At 40.4% G+C, this 17,992-nt stretch overlaps 1 protein-coding gene across 2 annotated transcripts; it reads left to right on the top strand.

Moving 5' to 3' along the window:
- Window positions 1-3,864: 3,864 nt before the first annotated feature.
- On the top strand, window positions 3,865-16,278 carry LOC309584663 (activated RNA polymerase II transcriptional coactivator p15). Of its 2 annotated transcripts, none has more exons than XM_082300824.1 (5): window positions 3,865-3,928; window positions 5,844-5,916; window positions 7,591-7,710; window positions 14,562-14,670; window positions 15,512-16,278. In XM_082300824.1, the coding sequence occupies exons 2-5, from the start codon at window positions 5,845-5,847 to the stop codon at window positions 15,589-15,591; spliced, it is 381 nt and encodes a 126-aa protein (XP_082156950.1). In that variant the 5' UTR covers window positions 3,865-3,928; window position 5,844; the 3' UTR covers window positions 15,592-16,278. The 2 variants fall into 2 exon arrangements, with proteins under 2 accessions (XP_082156950.1, XP_082156951.1); XM_082300825.1 differs by having other exon boundaries at window positions 3,892-3,921.
- Window positions 16,279-17,992: the final 1,714 nt, after the last annotated feature.

Here is a 17,992-nt window from a genome sequence, read left to right as displayed (position 1 = left end):
GGTCAGAGAATTCCTTCAGGGTTTGGCCCATATCCTCCCATTCCCCACACCACCCAGGATTTTCCTCACCTGGGTCAGGTGTCTCATCAGCCACCCTGGAAATCTCAGCCCTCATTCTAGACAAGCTGCAAACAACACAGAGGAAGCCTACCAGATAAAATACCAGGAAGGTGGTCTCTTTAATATTCAGGGGAGACTGAACATTCTCAAAAGGAAATGTATCAAATTTAAAGGGGAAGGAGTTTAAAGGCTGGGAAACCCCATCCCCTCCTCCTCTAACAAACTGGGTGGAATTACTAATAAACTCCCAAAACAGATTACTGAAACTAGGATTGGGGTTAGGATGGAGAAACTCTCCAGTCAAAATATGTCCCAAATATTTAACCTTTTTCTCTACTAACTGCACCTTCTTTTCAGATACTCTAAGTCCCTTTTTAGCAAGAAAATTAAGCAGCTTCACAGTAGCCTCTTCAACCACCTTTTCCTGTTCCCCTGATAAAAGCCAGTCATCCACCTACTGCAACAACTTAACTCCTGAGGGTGGAATAAACTTTCTTTTCTGCAAGGCTTGCCCAAACAAAACAGGTGACTCTGTATATCCCTGCGGGAGGACTGTCCATGTCAATTGTTGTTTTACCATTTTCTCTTCTTCTTCCTGTTCCCACTCAAATGCAAAATACTGTTTAATGTCCTCTGTAATTGGACAACTCCAGAAAGCATCCTTCAAATCCAGTACTGAATAATACTGATGTGAAGAAGGGATTTGATTCAGGATGGTATAGGGATCTGGAACTGTGGGATGCCTTGGTTTAACAATTTCATTTATTATTCTTAAATCCTGCACCATTCTGTAGGTTCCATTTGGTTTCTTAACCAGCAGGATAGGAGTGTTATAGGGAGATATACATGGCTCCAAAAGACCTGCCTTTAGCAGGGACTCAATGACAGGCTGTAATCCCTTCCTTCCCTCCCTTGAAAAAGGGTATTGCTTTTTAGACACCACTTGTCCTGGTTGCTTCAAAGTAACTTGGAGAGGCTCTATATCTAATTTTCCATATTTCCCTGGTGCTGCCCACACTTCTGGGTTTATTTCAGCATAAGCCTTCTCAGACATTTTACACAAAGTTATCACAGTGTTAGCCTCTGTATCATTTTTCACAATACTAATTTGCATTCCCACTTTAGCCATCAACTCCCTTCCCAGTAAATTACAATCACAGTTAGGAACAAACAGGAATTCATGCATTTCAAACCTATCCCCCACATCAATAACAGCAGTTGAATAAAATGCACTTGCTCATCCTTTCCACTCACCCCTTGAATAATCAAAGATCTTTTTGACAATTTTCCCCCTTTGGGGATAAAATTCAAAGTGGATCGAGAGGTCCCTGTGTCTACCAGGAAACGCACCTCCTCTCAATCTGGACCCACCTTAAAAGTTAACAAGGGCTCCAGTGTGTTGGGTCCCTGGTATAATGGGAGCTCCTGACACCCCTAGCAATCCATCTCCATTATCCTCTGGACTTCCTTCTCCTGAGGATCCAGCTGTTCCTGCGGACAGTCCCGCTTCCAATGTCCTTCTGCCCTGCAGATAGCATACTGATTCCTTCCCAACCGCTGTTTGGGTTGGCTCTCCCCTGCTGAGGAGGGAATGCTTCTGCCACATCCTTGTGGCCGACTGCATCCCTTCTATCCTGGGGGACCCCTTGGGCCCTGCAGTTTATCCCTCTGGGGCCGTAAAAACTCTGCCATCACCTTTGCCTTTGTTTTTGCCTTTTCCTCATCCCTTCTTACATACACTTGCTGTATCTTTCTAACCAGTTCATCCAGGGACTTATTCTGTCCTTCCTCTGGTTCCCCCCAATACTGCCTGTGGGTACTCATTCTCCCACAGCTCAAAATCATTCGTTTCTCCAGTGACCCAAACAAAATCTTTAAAAGAAAATCCTAATCCTTCCACGTACAATCTGCATTTCCTGGATATTCCTTCCTCCTCCTCCTTGTGCTCACTCTCCTCACCACACACCGTATACCAGAGCCAATCTCTGTGCTGCAACAGTGTCCAAACGGCTCTCCTGCCCCCAGTGCTCCCGGCAGGCACGGCCGACAGCACTACAGGCGGCCAGGGCATCCCGCAGCCTCATGGGGGCCGGCGGCCACTGCCGCCCCTGCCCGAGGGTGGCAGGGTCAGGCACTGCCCGGCGCTGAGCCCTGGCTGCCCCACAGCCCCCACAGGCCCCCAGCCCGTGCTCCCAGTCCCACAGCTCTGTACCCGGTCCTGTTGCTTCTTGCCTCAACCATATTTCTCTACATTCCCCTTCAACTAATTTTTTTTCCTCAACATCTCAACACTATTTGTCCATCTCCTGTTGTCAAGACTCATTCTCAACTCTCTTTATTGCCCCTTCTGGGAATGGATTGTCAAGACCTTTTCTCAACTTTTCCTTATTGCCCCCTTTGGGCATCCATGTCCTTAATTACCTCTGACAGAATGTGTAAACTAACTCCACATTCTTCCAAGGGATTCTTCGGAGATATTTTGGGATCGTCATCTCTTTTGCCGGGGCCCCTTCCTGGCTTTACCTTTGCTACCCTCCATGGGTGCCTTGTTTTACCTGTGCTACCCTCCATGGGTGCCCTCCCAGGTTTACTCCCCGAAGATCCCATTGTACTCACCAGTGGGATTTTCAGTGGTCCTTCCTTGTGGACTCTTCACGGACCCCCCTGGTCCCCCACTCATCTGTCTCCTGGACAGTCTCGGGAACCCAATCAATCGCCCGGTGCTGGCCGCCACCAAGGGGAGCCGATCACCAAAACTGGGTGAGGCACGTCTTCAGCTCTGCTCACTGCCCACCAGCCCCGGACAGTAGAAATATCCCAGACAAGAGCCCCCAAATTGTCAGGAAAATTAATCCACAAACACCAGAGGTTTATGTCCAAAAAGGAGACAGAGGAGTCCTGTTACTTTATTCGAATAAAGGGAGAGGTCATGGGCACTTCCCATGGGGTCTCTCAAATTGTTGGAGGGCACAGCCTCATTTTTATCCTAATTTCCCGGCTGCATTTCCCTCTCTCTTTCCCCATTGGCTGAGGTACTGGAGAGGTACAGACTTCCCGAATCGCTTAATACAAACCCCCTTTCTAATTTGTACCCCCCTTTTTTTCTTTTCCTTGTGTCTCTGTTCTTTTTCTCTAAATCCAGGGATTAGCACAGTCTTGAATGAGTAACAGCCTGTGTCAATTAACTGGAATTCCTATGGAATTTATGGTTCCTCTCATTGCTTCTTTCACCTCTCAGTATCTGGCTTTATCTACCATCAGGCCCAGAATTTGTAAAGACGCCTCCTTCTCATTCCTTTCAACACGATGACAGAAAGAGGAACCGGCACTTTTCTGAACAGCGCCTCAGCGTGCTGCGGTTTCAGTATGCAAAGTCAACGCAGCTACACCACTTCAGAGCGTTTCCTCTCCTTCTCTCGGGCACGGCTGCAGGCGGGGCGGTTCTAAACGAGATCGAGGAACCGCTGCTGCGTGCAAAAGAAAACAACTATTTACAGATTTATTTTTAAGGGTTCCTTTTAGATATTAAGGGCCCTCCTCTCGGTCCCCTCTCACAGCCCCCAAGTGGAGTGCAGGCCTCCCCTCAGCGGAGCCGCAGTCCCGACGGGGCCTGGCTCCAGGTAGGGCCCTGCCAGCGGTCCCATAGGGCTCCCTAAATTGGAATGATGCGTAGCCCCGTGGAAGCCAGGGGTTTTTTGCGCCTGTCCTAGCCGGGGCGGGAGAGGTAGGAACGAGTTAGAAAGGTACGCGTCCCCTTTAAACACCTCCCCCTGCTCCCTCCCACGTGGTGCAGGGCTGGGGCGGGGATTCTGCGATGAATCTCTTCTGTTTCTTCCATGGTGTAGAGGAGTCGTGTGCGAAGTAAGATGTGAGCATTTGGGTTCTTTTGCGTGTTTAGTTACGGCTGTTGTCGTGTTCTTTTTCCTCCATCCGCAACTGTAGGGCGCTCGGCATCTCCTAGCCTGGTGTAGGAGAGGCGCGCTGGGTAACCGTGTGGTGAGGCTTTCCCTTTTCCTCGGGTGCCCGCTATGCTCTGCGGGAGGAATGCTCTGCCGTGGAGCGGGAGTAGGAGCCGCTGCCGTGTTGGGGGGGCAAAGAGGATTTGAGTGAGGGAGAAAATGGCGGTGGGGAACCGCCCAGCTCCATTCACCCCGCACCGGGAGCAGGCCCTGCCCGCTGACGACCCTCGGCCTTTTTTTTGTGTGTATGTGTGTGCTGTGTTGTGTTGTGTTGTCTTTCCTTCACCGCCGGTAGCCTGCGTCTTTCTTGCTGCTACCCTGCCATGGGAGGACCTGGGTGTTCTTGCCCGCGCCCCCCTGCCGCGTCCTCGCTCCTTTCCCTTGGGGGGGCAACACGAACCGTAGGAAAGAGGAAGAGGGGAGGAAAATGGCGGCAGGCATCCGCCTATCTGGTGTTCCTAGTTCGTACTCGCTTGTCTTTTTCATGTTACTTTCCCTTGTCTTCGCTTGTCCCGTCTCATTCCACCCTTGTTCTCCCCGGTGCTTCGGTGTCCTCACGCTCTGCTTGCTAGTTTCTCACGAGGGGACACCCACCCCACCCCATTTATTTTTCCTTTAGTTTCCGCATCCATCTTCCTCCATGTTGTTACTCTCCCTTCCTGATGCGGACTCTGGAATTGTCCTCTGCAGGTGTCCCGCCCTCCGCGTATCAGACTTTTCTTGTTCGGCTTCCTTATTTCATGTCATTGCTGTGCTTATTTTTGTATTGTCCCGTTCCAGCTCTCCTCTGCCTGTCTCCATCCTGTAGCGTGGTTTATGTGTGCTTCCCATACCCTGTTTCATTTTCAGTGCTACAGCTTCTATCGTTGTGCTCCAAACTATTATAACAGAATTTACTCTACTTTAGAACCACGTTGATCCGTTATTATTATTCAGACTCTGTTTTTTCCTTTGCACATAGTTTATTTCATTGCCAGTTTAAAAACACTGCTATTCCTTTTTCTTTCCTGAGGTATGCTTCTTTAATACTTTATTAGCCTTTCCTCGCTAGTTTATTTTATACAGATTCTCCATGTGATGCTGCTTTGTATTCTGAAATCACAAACGAGCTAGTTATTTGTTAGAATTTTTAGTAGCAGGCAAGATGTTCAACTGCTGTATCTAATCATGTTTGCGTACTAGAGATGTAGAAGTACACCTGGCAGCATGCATTCAAGGAAAGTTGAATGTCCACTTGTCTAGTAAATGAATAGATTCTAGTGACTGATGTGGTAAAGTGGCAATGGAAATATTAATTACAGCACTGTAGTTCTCTGCAACGGAGATATTTTCAGACTTTTCTATTACTGATGGGAACTTTAGCTTCATCTATGACAACTATGCAGCTGTTACTCGCAATTTCAACTAGGCAAAATGCTCATGTAAGAATATATGTAGTGTTGGGGCCTTAATTGTTTATATTTATGAATGTTATGTTGAGAATTCATCTGGACACCAGTTTTGTATTGCCTTTTTTTTTCCATTATAGTATCTACCATACCTGGGAGAATATGAAACTGGTGAAAAATTGTCCTTTTGTAAGCAGTTCAGAATCTAAAATACTGCATATAAGGCAGTCACAGCAAAAAGGGGAAGAGCTATAAGAGGGAATGGTGTTTGTGATCACATCTACAATGAGTATTAAAGGTTATATGAAAAGGCAGGAAAGTCTTCAGGAGGATTTTGAATAAGATGAGCCTTTACAAACAGGTTTGAAGATGGCTTTCTAGCCATAATGGGATGTATTCCTTGTATAGTGTTCTCATGTTATCTTTCTCTTCCTAGAATGCCTAAGTCAAAGGAACTTGTGTCTTCAAGCTCATCTGCTAGTGATTCAGATAGTGAAGTTGACAAAAAGGTGACCACTATATGCAGTCTATAACTACTATGTTAACTGTTCTATTTCAGGCTGGGGCTAAGGAATTAGTTGAGTGTTATGTCACAAAATGCATGTCATTCCATATGATTTATCTGACACTTAAACCCCAAACATCCCCTTCCAACCCCAAACCAAACCCAAACAAAACCCACCCCCCAAGATTATGGTTTGGGTGGATGCTTTTTGCTTTGCAGTACACTTTTTTTCTTAAGATGCATTTTGCTTCACGTTTTTCTGTATGGTATATTTAGCCACAAGCTTCCTGGAATTCTTTGCTGCTTTGTGGCAAGTGATAGAAGGCTTCTATATAAGCTGCCTTTGGTGGCAAGAATTTGAACTAATTTTGAGGACACCCCCCACCTTCATTTTGATATCTGGATTACTTGCAAGTCCAAAACGAAAACCCCCACTTGCCTTGTCATCCATGTGCCGCTTGCTTATCTTGCTCACATTCTTTTTATGTTTCAGAGTCTTACGTTTACTGTAATACCATCTGCTAGTTTCTCACTTAAAAGTGGAGTCAACCTGAATGTTTTTGAGTTGATAATTTTAACATTAGCTGTTTTAAATGCATAAATGTAATGTTTTCTTTTATTTTAATAGTGATTTAATTTATAAATTTGTATAGATGTTTCAGTCATTGCAAACAAATTGAATACAATAGTCTATCTTTTTAAGAAATGCTAGGTGGTAATGCAGACATTGGGTCTTTTAGTGCAGTATGTGAAGAGACTCAGTCTGATATCCTGAATTGGTTCAAATGTGAAAATGTGATTTGGTTGCACCTAGCAAATTAGGTATTTTGTGAAATCTTAATATAAGAGAAAATGGTCAGGTTTTTTTTTTTTAGTTGTTTGTGAAATGTATTCCTGATAAGACATAGTGTAGCAATCAACTTCAGTGGGCAGTAAGGTGGTTGGTTTTGGTTTTTTTCTATGACAACCTCCCATATTTTTTTGAGCTGTTGCTCTTTAAAAGAGGTTATCTACAATATGATTCTAGCAGGTGAGAATAATTTTTGGTATCTTTGTATTATTCTTTCTTTATGGTGGGCATGATTACTATATAATCATTAGTGGAAATGTAGCATTCTCTGTAGCATCTGCTAGCAAAGTAATCTGATTTACAGGTGATATTGCCTGAATGTTTTAAAAACATGTTTAATTTATCATGCTATGAACAGAGATTGGACTTCAATTAAAAAAAAAATTCTCTTGTATTTGATTTTTCAGATCCTTTTTTTCATTATCTTATCTACTTTTATTTTTTTTAAACAGAGTTGTTAGCTGTTCCCCATTTTTCATTGCAGTCTCTGGAAAGTGAAGCTTCAATCAGACTTTAAGATTTTAATTAAAACTGACAATATTATTGCACAAAGAAAGTAGGCTTTCTGAAATGTATTTTGATCTAATTAATTTCTCTTTAAAGCCAAATTATTATGGTAAGCTTCACTGAGAAGAGAAATAGGCTCATTTGAAGATTTTTTTTTTTTGTTCCAGTCTAAATGTACAGTATTGGATTCCTGCCTTCACAGGAGGAAGGTGATAATGTGTATTGCATAATAGTAGTTTGTGACCTCTAACATAAACTTTTTTTATAATTTATAAAATGAGTTGTGATTCATTACTTTTTTTTTTTTATTCTTGCTCCAAGGCAAAGCGGAAAAAACAAGTAGTTCCAGAAAAGCCCATAAAGAAACAAAAGACTGGTGAAAGTTCAAAAGGTGCAGCTTCTTCTAAGCAAAGCAGTAACAGAGATGAGAATATGTTTCAGGTAAAATTGATGACTGTCTTAGAGCCTGGTTAAGGTAACCATTTACATCATAATCTGTATAAGTTTTATGAGGCTATCTGAATATCATGATAGCAGTGCTTGGTCTCCTGAAATCTTGGCTGAAGGGGATTACGATGCTAGCATGCAGATGAGATCCTGAGAAAAAGCACTGTTAGGTTTCAATAGAGTAAAAGAATCAGAGTTGTGGCAATTGATTCTAACCCTCATGTCTTTGCATGTCATAATTCTCTGGGTAGTCATTTTGTCTGTAAATATTAGATCAGGACAGTCTTGGAAACCCAAAATATGGACTCTTAATTCCTATTTAGCTAGGTCAAGGGAACTTGGCTACTGTCTTCTGAGGCAGTATCTTGGAATAAGTTTTGCTTGTTCCTTTATGATGCAGGTTTTTCTCACTGAAAATCCAATATTTCAATTTTTGACATTGTCAAAATAGGATGAATGTACATTTTTTTCAGTAGCCAGAAACATTTGTGAGTTCAGGGTATTGCATATCCTGGGGTTAGCTGAGGAAGCAATGTATGCTGAAAGCTGTGCAAGAATATGAATACCTCAGAATTCCTTTTTTTAGGGGTGTGGATCAAGACTTATTAAATTTCTGACTGGCTGGCTTGAAAGGGGCAAGGGATGAGAAAGGGACTTAAATTCTTAGAGACTTTGATTCTTAAGTTTGTGAAAAGTTATGAGAGAGGTGCCTAATAAGATGGTTCCAACACTGAGTAAGGCAAAATAAATGGTTTTGGGCTGTAGCTGTGCAAAGTAATACATGGGGGGGAAACTCTAGTGAAGGCCCATGTCAATTTTCACTTTACTCTGTATATATAGTTGGAGGGAGAGCTTCAATTGAAGACCCTGGGCATAACTGCTTGGACTTGTCCATTGAAGAAAGAATATAATACTTTTAGTTCTGCTGGAGCATGCTTTGATCCATGTAGGAAAAATGAGATAGTATCTTCTGCATCTAATGAGGTGAACTGCATTTAGAACTCAAACATCGCATAAAGCCTATATGTTTGGGATTTTTTTGTAATCGGTTCAGAAATTGCAGCCTTGGGGAAAAGTTAATTTTAATGCACTCCCAATGAAAAAAAAAGAGAAAAAACAAAAAACAAAGCAACATAACAAACCAACATAACCAAACCAACCAAAGCAAAAAAACTTTCAAATAAAAGCAAAAGTATTTGTGTGCTCTGATTTCTTTCAACCTTTTTGACCCAAGGTAATAAGTTACTAAAAACAGACAGTAGAGGACTCATATTACTCTAAGAGCAGGATTCTTCTAGTGTTGACTACAAAGCAGAGAAATATTTCAGTATCACCCTGACCTAAACCATCAGTGTTCCTAAGTTTCTGCCTGCCTTTAGTTACTCAAGAACAAAAGTTTTTTTAGATTGTTTGTTGTGTTATGTGCATTCTTTTTTCATGCAACATCAGCTTATGTGTGTTAACTAAGATGCACCTGTTTCAGTGTAGAAATAGCACTGTAGGTCTGAGGATGCTCCCTCTCTCTCCTTTCTACCCAAGAGAGCATGCTAGATATAGTTGCATGTTAATTTTGTAGGTATTATTTTGTTTGTTCTAAGAATATTAATAATACTAGAATCTCTCCTTTCTGCTTCCCCATGGTAATAAAAATGATCAGTGTACAAGTGATTTTGCAGCATAACTTACAAGTGTGTCTTCAGTTGATGGAAATGAGGCTGTAAAGCATTCATATGATACTCAGAAATTCTGTGGCATCCATATTATGTGTGGGAATGATAGCAACTGACATGAAACTTAGTGGTTTGCTGTTTTACACCTTTGGGCTGTGTTCTTAAAGTATACAGCTTCCTTTAATATTGAACTCATTGTGACTGCTGTATTCAGAAGATTAAACATTTCCGTAAAGATCTATACTTGATTATTTTTGTTTGAAACTAATGTTAGTGTAATGGTATTCTTGAAACTAATTATGAAGAATAAAATAATTGTAAGAAGGGAATTAAGTATAAGAGACCAAGTATGTTTTATTTATTTACGTCATTGTCTTTTTAGGTTTTATAGGTAGCCTAGTATACTTTGGAATTTGTTAAAGGATTTGAGTGCAGTTGAAGTGTGGAAATTTACCTTACTCCCATTTGTGATGTATTACTAGAGGCCCTAAGGACAAGCATTATTCATGTTATATTAGCTTCCTGTCTGTGGCTTCAAGCCAATGTGAGTTGTTCATCGTGTACCTTGGTTAGTTTGAAAAATCCCGTCATCGACCTATGCCTTATTTGGATAAGGTTCGTTAATGCTGATGGGTTAGGTATTAATATTAATTATCCAGAGTGGAACCACATTACATGATTGGGTATTTCACAGAAATTGTTACTTGAAAAGTAGTTTTCCTGTTGCATGTGTGCCCCCCCCCCCCCTTTATTTGAGTTTGGGTCAAAATTGCTTTTTTCACTTGTGAGAAATAAGTTCTTCAGTTTCCTGGTGTAATGTCTTTATCTATCATAGGCTCGTACTAGTTTGAAAACAAACCAGTGGGAGATTGCAAGTCAGAATTAAAATTTAATAGGAAAATTAAAATAAATGCATTAGTACAAGAACACTGACAGAGTCAGGATACAACCTGACACCCTGTTAGTCAGGGTGGTGGTAGCAGTTGAGATGAAGTGGTGCTGTTGAAGTGGTGATCCTGTAGAAGGGTCTGGTCTTCACCTGAAGTTCCAGTGTCCAGTGGTAGCTCTTGTCCTCTGGGAATCCAGTAGGTAGGGCTGACTGTAGTGTTCCAAACTTCAGATTATATCCAGGTAGGAATGCTCTGTTCCTTCCCCTGGGTGGAGCATCTCACAATGGGATGATGTAATTTTATGAGTCATGCAGTGAGGCTAGATGGCCTATTAACAGAAAGATATCTCTCTGGAGGGAGTTATCAGGGATGTGTCATGGAAGAGATAAAGAACATTGCCCCACCTGGTTTTAACAGATGGTGATAGAATACATACTTTTGGTCACATCTTACATTGTAACCCAAGACACTCCTGAAAGTAGATAAGTAGGTAATATATGTTTGTGATGCTCTGGAATGTGATTGTGTGTCATTGATTAGCAATAGTATTCTCCAATTTAGTCCTTGCACTAAAAAAACCATACCCATGTGATGCTCCCTCTTCCCCCCTGTCCAATTGGAGGCGCAAAAGGCAAAGATCTGTAGAGAAATGGCTGAGTGAACAGGGACATGTGTACGTGCACAATCCAAGCTATATTAGTGAACTGTCCTTGACTAGGGAAAAAAGAGAGGAGCAATGCTGATGTGGCAAGACAACAGGATGTTGCGGAGGGGGATGCTGACCATAGAAAGAGAAAGACTTATGTTAGTTAGTCGCATGCATATTAATCTGTAACCAATCGCTTGCTATTAAAGGCCGCGTGAACAGTAGCTGTAACCCAATAGTATGGAGCTTGCTTATGTGTGCTTGGGGAATTAGGGTATAACTATGGGACTGACAATAGAATAAACAGAGTTCCATCATATCTCTATGAGAAGCGTGGTTCATCCCGGCAGATCTCTGGCTATTAACCTCCTCGCTGTGGAGAAAATCGGTGGATTCAGAGTTCTTTTCTGCAGCTGACTCCGGCTTCTCCCGAGGTCTGGGGCCGGGATATGGTGTCTCCGTCGGTCCACAGTGTCCGATGATCTGGTTCTCGGATCACAGCTAAGCCGAACAGTCTCAGGAGAAGCCACAGAAGTCACTGGAGAATGGCTATTACAGTCTCGGGAAAACTTCTTGCCTCAGCTAACAAGCTGGCTAAAAGCAGAAGAAAACTCTCCCACCTCAAAGCTGAGCAACACGGGGGAGTGTGTGTGCTTGAACACAAACCGTGCTGAGGAATTTTCCCCAGCTTCCACCACTCCTCCTGAACCCAGCTTAAAGCTACAGGACCCATTTCTGGGCATAAAGCAGATGATGGGGAATACGGTATTATCATAAAATCACCCCAAGACATGCATGAAAAAAGAATTCGTCAGAAATGACTCAATGCCAGAATTGCAGGTAACTGAACTTCAGGAAACATCACTTTGCTTAGCCAAAATCTAGGTTTGAATTTTTTAAACTGTACTTTGAAAGCCTATATAAAGCTTTTCAGCAGTGACAATGGTTTTGTATTGAGTTTACCTAAACATTTGAAATTTAATGTGAGTGTTCAGCTGAAATCTAGACAGTGATATAAAATCTAACAGTTTTAGCATTTTCATATGGAACTGTTTGTATTTAAGGTAGACTTACTGACTGAATAAATGTTGTGTACTTTGTATTATTGCCCCTCGCCTTACTGTAGTTGAATTAAGACATGTAGCCTTATCTTTAATAGACAAATTATGCACCAGTTTTTACTGTATTTGCAGATATAATCTGCTATATCATATCAGATTTTTTCTTAAAGTAAATCTGGAGTTACTTGGCAATGGACTAATAGTCTTTGATAGATCTCGAGGAAAAAAAAAAAAGGTGTTGAGGAGTATTACAGCTTGAAGCTGGTTTATAGATGACCTTAAAAGTCACCGAAGCATTATAGGGAAAACCAATAAATGTTGTTCATGAAGGCTATTTAGGATATCCTTTTCCAGCAGTGCTGATGGACTTGGACATGTTACCAAGTTTGGTCTGAAAGAACTCAGCTACTGTGACATAATACCTTATTTTTGAATGTTAAATTTGTAGTGCTGTGAAAGTGTTTAATAAATCAATCACAAAATACTATCATAAACTTTTTTATTTTAAAGGATGCTTTGAAGTAGGAAAACAACTGCTTCAGGCTTATGCTATTTAAAGACATCCCAATTGTTTAAAAATAAATTTTTAGTGTTAATTTAGCATGATCTGCATAAGAAGAAAAATTAGTTTAAGCAAGCACAAAGCCTATTTGTTTATGTATATTTTGTGAAATAACTTTTATGACTTTGTTTTGCTGGTGGGTAGGGTCAGCACCAGACACAGACACCAACTTAAGGAATAGTGTAATTTACTATAATGCAAAACTGCAAAGAATCACAAAAGGATAAGCTAAGCAATGCACCTAATCATTACTACAGAAGATTGCCCATAGTGATTAAGAAAGATACATTACCAGTTACCCTAATACTTTACCCCTTCATCCGGATCTGCAGTCATCAGCTGGGGGAAGCTGTCACAACAAAGGACTGGAGAACCACTCCCGGTAACTGGGAAATTCTGTGGTGCATCCACCTTTGCAGGCAAAGAGGCTTCCGACTTTGCTGTGAGGGTAGCCCAGCTTTTATAATAAACAAGTTACCATTACTTCTAATGTGTGAACATCTGGTTTTATTCTCCTGTTGGGTTTCTCCCCAAGCCTGGCCAGGCCTCAAGAAGGAACCAAGGGAGTTGTCTTTGATCCTACACCCCCAGACAAGGCCAGATGTGGCCTTGTCTGGTTGCTAAATACGGAAAGGTAAATACATGTTTTGCCAAAGAGTGGATACATATATCATATTGCTAATAATACTTCATTAATGAGTGGATGCATATAACATTTGGTTGGAAGGCTCATCTAGAGGTCAACTTTGGCTCAGGGCCTGTTGTTCAGGCCTTAGTATTTCAGATTTAAACATCTGTGGATGGTTTTAGTTGAGAGAGAGAGTTTAGTTAAGAGTTGGAGAGTTGAGAGAGTTGGACAGTTGTTCATGCTTTCTGGTTAGACTTAATGCTAGTGAGATGTGTTTTGTCGCCTGTTAAATTACGTCAAAGTGCAAGATGTGTAAATTAAGGAAGGTGAAAACTAAAACTAATGTTTTATCAGGAAAGAATATTCTATTTTTAAAATTGTTTACTTTATTGTGTTCTTTCTTCACAAAGTGTATCCAGAAGGTGCATACAGAATACTAAGATTTTTTTACATTAATTGTTTGACTGATTTTATTATTATCAAATTTCTGATTCTCAAATTCACATTATATTTTGAATTTGTGAACAATTTTTTTTTTTTAAATAAATTTTTTTCAAATTTGATAAAGCCTAAATAATGTAATGTGTAGTGTGCCTGTTGTCTCTTTTTCCCTTTGCCCCTTCTTTGGAGAATAAAAAAAAAGCCCTCATAATTCAGTTAAGCCACTGTGTGAAAATCTGTTATTTCAAAGTCATTTCATACCATTGCTGTGTTGGTAAACTTAAAGTATTTGGATAGGGGTTTTTTTGGGACATTTGGTACAGTCTTTTAACCACAGTTCCAATAAAGTGTCCCAATGAACTGGCGGAAGCAGGCATGGGGCAGTTGGTGTCTTACTTCTGTTTCCATCTGTATTTACTGTGTTTTAAAAAAGAAAAAGGAAAAAGAAAAAGGGGGGGGGGGGGAACCAGTTAGAAATTGAGCCCATCTCATGTGAATATCTAATTTGATTTCTGTACATATGGAATGGACTAAAACTTAGATTTGGGAGTAGAGCTCCTTCTTCCCTGTTTGTTTACAACTGTTGCTAACAAAGATGGTTATAACAGAGGCAAAACTTTATTTCAGAAAACAGTAAATTTTAGTGGGTTTTATAAGATGTAAGCTTGTTAAGAAGACAGGTATTTTTTTGTTTTAGGAGAGAGCCACTCTTGCACTGAGCATTGAATGCTGAATGCTCAACAGATTTTAAGTCATTCATCTATTTATATTGACATTACTTATTTGCCTACTGATTGCTTTGGATTAAGCTTTTGATCTAGTTGTTTTACTGGTGTCTAAAATAAGCTGCAGTGTGCAATGTCACATATCCATGTCATACTGCTGGGAAAAGTGAATGCTGTAATATGTAAAATATCTAAAAAATATCCTTATATGTGTTTTGACAGATTGGCAAAATGAGGTATGTCAGTGTTCGTGACTTTAAAGGAAAAGTCTTAATTGATATTAGAGAATATTGGATGGATCAAGAAGGTGAAATGAAGCCTGGCAGAAAAGGTATTGTTCTGCTTCATGTTATTTTGTATTAAAACATTGTCTGCAGTTTGCTGGAGATCTTTGTGTATCAGATTTCTATACTTTGTTGCTACGTGGTATTTTTAGAGTAATATTTTTACTTATTAATGATTTATATTTTAACATATAATTAGTTTTATCTGTAGACTATAAACAAAAGCAAAGTGGTTTCATTGGCCTGAGTCTGTTTTCCTAAATGGTTCCCCCATAATTTATGGAAAACAAGGCATCGAATACAAACAGATTTGGTATGGGAGTTATATATATAGCCATACATTTTCCCATTGATTAACTTCACTTCTTGCTTTTATTACAATTGGATTTCCATGTTGGTTTTTGAGTGCTAGGGAGTGGTAATAGTATGTCCAAAATGTTACTTATAGTTTGTTATTCACAGTGCTTTAATAAATGTGAGGGGAAAAAAACCCCAGAATTATGGTACTTTAAAAGTGCATAGAAGTTCAGTCCACAGAGGTATGGCTTTTAGAAGCCAACAGGAATGTGGTTGATTTTCTTATTTCTTTTGTACTGCCTTCTGTTAAGGCCAGCACGGTATTTCTGTGTTTAGCCTAACACTTGTGAATTAATTTGTTATACTGGACTCATTTTCTTTGTAAGGAGATAAGCTAAGGTCTAAAGTTTAACTGAAGTGTTCCAAATGAGTAGTTTCTTTGTAACCGAGGTGGTTGTTACACCTGAGATAGGTTAAGCATTAATAGTTGTGACATACACTGTGTATGAAACCAGCCTTAACAGTAATTATGCAAGATTCTGCACTACAAATTTTTTTTTGTCCTAAGTATTTCTTTTTAATGCGTTTCAGGTATTTCTTTAAATCCAGAACAGTGGAACCAGCTGAAGGAACAGATTTCTGATATTGATGATGCAATAAGAAAACTGTAAATACAGAGCTATACAGAAACCTTTTATCATTTTAGTTGTTTTAAGTGGTCTTTTTACATTGGCATTTGTTTTTTAAAATATAGTTTTCCAAGCTATTGTATATTTATTTGGATTGCAAAATGATTTGTAAAATGAATATTTTGTGCATTAAAAGTGTATTCTGAGTGAGGCTATTTGTGTATACATTACTAAAAGGAAATGTGTTGCTTTCACCTCATAGTATAAAATAAATAATATGTAAAGCGTAGATGTTTATGGCCTTTTGATTGAAGATACTGGTAAGGTTGCCTGATAGCTTTAATTTTAGTTTTAGTTTAGTTAACCATTAATGTGATTTTTTTTTTTCTGAGATTTCCTTGAATGTCTTCATTTTAATGTTTTTTTTCTTTTATTTCATATTATTTGGTATCGCCCTGGCAGCTTTCAGCTTTAAGACTTGATACAAACAGTGAATACCTGGTAAAACCCATTTTTGTAGCTAATTTTAAATACTGCATTTGCTAATTTACTGTATTTATTCAGATGTAAACAGTCCTGAGTATATAGACTTTTTTGCATTACTTGCATGAAGTGTTATGCTAAACAATAACATTTGAAAACAAGCCACACACTATTTCTCCCCATTTTTCTATAGCTTGATTGACTTAGAAAATACAATTAGCTTTTATTCTTAGACCCCAGATTTTGAATGTGATAGGGCCTTTCACCCCCTGACACAGCAAAAGACTTATCTACTTCCCCCATGGCTAAGCTAGGCCGGAATGGTTTGTCTTGTGATGAATTATCTCAGCTGAAAACACCCTTGGTCAGCAATAAACATCCTTCCTTGAATGATGGGAAAGGATAAGCCAGAAATAAGTGACTGACAGACAAGCACTTTTTACAACTATAAAAGACCACTATGATTTTCATGAAATCAGAAATCTCTTATACACTCTGAGTGTTTAGAGAGTTCTCCTCAACGTGGAGACGTTCACATTGAGATACTACCCTGAGACTGAGAGAAATGAGGAAATTCTTTGCACACCACCATCATTCGTTGGTAAGTGACATTGGTTCCTAATCTATACGATTTCTTTGCTATCTGTAATATAGGTACCTTTATTATCATGCACTATTTTATCTACTAGTAGTTCTTTTTGTGTTATCCTGTGTAGTAAGTAGTCTGTTTAAAGTCTTATGTCTGTTTTCCTTGGTCTATTCAATAAATAATTCATGTTGTAATAGGTTCGATCGGTCATTATTAAGAACTTGAGAGCGAGAGTGGGTTTTGGGGTGCTGGCTGCCTCAATAAAGCTGCTGTCTACTGCCAGAAACCTGGAAAGGCAGGGACTTGTCTAAGCTCTCCCTTCTCATTCATAACAGTGATGCATAAACTTTTACAGTAATAGACATACCTCAGAGTAAGATAGTATTTAAAAGCTCCAAATGAGAGTATTGTGTAAACAATGATGTTTAAACTAGGCTATAACACAGATTAAACAATGAAAGGGAGTTAAGATTGCTTCAGCCAAGACAGCTGGCTATCATGCTTCTGCCTTGTCCACACTGCCTGCCCAAGCCATTTAACTTGGCTTGCCTTGTGTGGCTTACATGCACACAACTGTTTTATATTTTGTACAGAAAGTACTTAGTGCTTACAATGGAGCACTGGTACAAAGTAGATCATGACTAGTGAACTTTGCTTGTCTACCAGTGTACTATTCTGGTAAGAGTCTTCTGCCCAGTGGAAGTTCTATTAGACTAGATGCTGCCCCAGATGAAGGGCTTCTTGGTAGGTGTGACAAACTATGGAATCAAGAAGGGAGAATATGATATTCGAGTAGAACTTGGAGTATGTCATAGGTTAGCAAGCATAGTCCCAGAAGTGATGTTCTTGCAAAGGGGTGCTTACAGCTTCCTCTATAACCTGACAGAACCTATCAGCTGGCCAGTTTGAATGTGGATAATTCTTTAAGCCACTTAAGGTTGTGACCGCCTCTGTGATACACACTTAAGAATAGTAAACCCCGAGGCAGAGCCTCTCTGTCTCATTTTCGGTGCTGGGACCGGTGGCTGCGGGCCCCGTGCGGGGGCCAGTGGGCCTGGCCCAGGCCCTGCTCGGGCCAGGCCAGGCCACAGCCATCCTGGAGCCGATGGGCCCTGTTCCACCCGTGGAACCCCCCCCACAGCCTTGCTGTGGGCAGCCGGAGCAGTTCAGCTCCCCCCTCTCTCCACTGTGATAAGCCACATTCCAGCTGCAAGGCCTAGGTGAGATTACCCCTTTTAGTGCTGTGAAGAGCTGAAAACCTGAGGGAAGAGAAAGAGGAGATGCTTAAAGCTGAAATTCTGTTGTAAAGCTATGATATATCAGAGTATCCCGTTGTAATTTCATGAAGATATGGGGGGTGGAGTGTTCAGT

Source organism: Coloeus monedula (assembly GCF_965178545.1).
Source record: "Coloeus monedula genome assembly, chromosome: W".
Lineage (NCBI taxonomy): Eukaryota > Metazoa > Chordata > Aves > Passeriformes > Corvidae > Coloeus > Coloeus monedula.
This window is presented reverse-complemented; position numbering and strand designations above follow the sequence as displayed.

Coding starts and splice junctions, on each gene's coding strand:
- LOC309584663 (XM_082300824.1), top strand. CDS start 5,845: ATGCCTAAGTCAAAGGAACTTGTGTCTTCAAGCTCATCTGCTAGTGAT. Junction 5,917..7,590: donor ATAGTGAAGTTGACAAAAAG/GTGACCACTATA, acceptor TCTTGCTCCAAG/GCAAAGCGGAAAAAACAAGT. Junction 14,671..15,511: donor AATGAAGCCTGGCAGAAAAG/GTATTGTTCTGC, acceptor AATGCGTTTCAG/GTATTTCTTTAAATCCAGAA.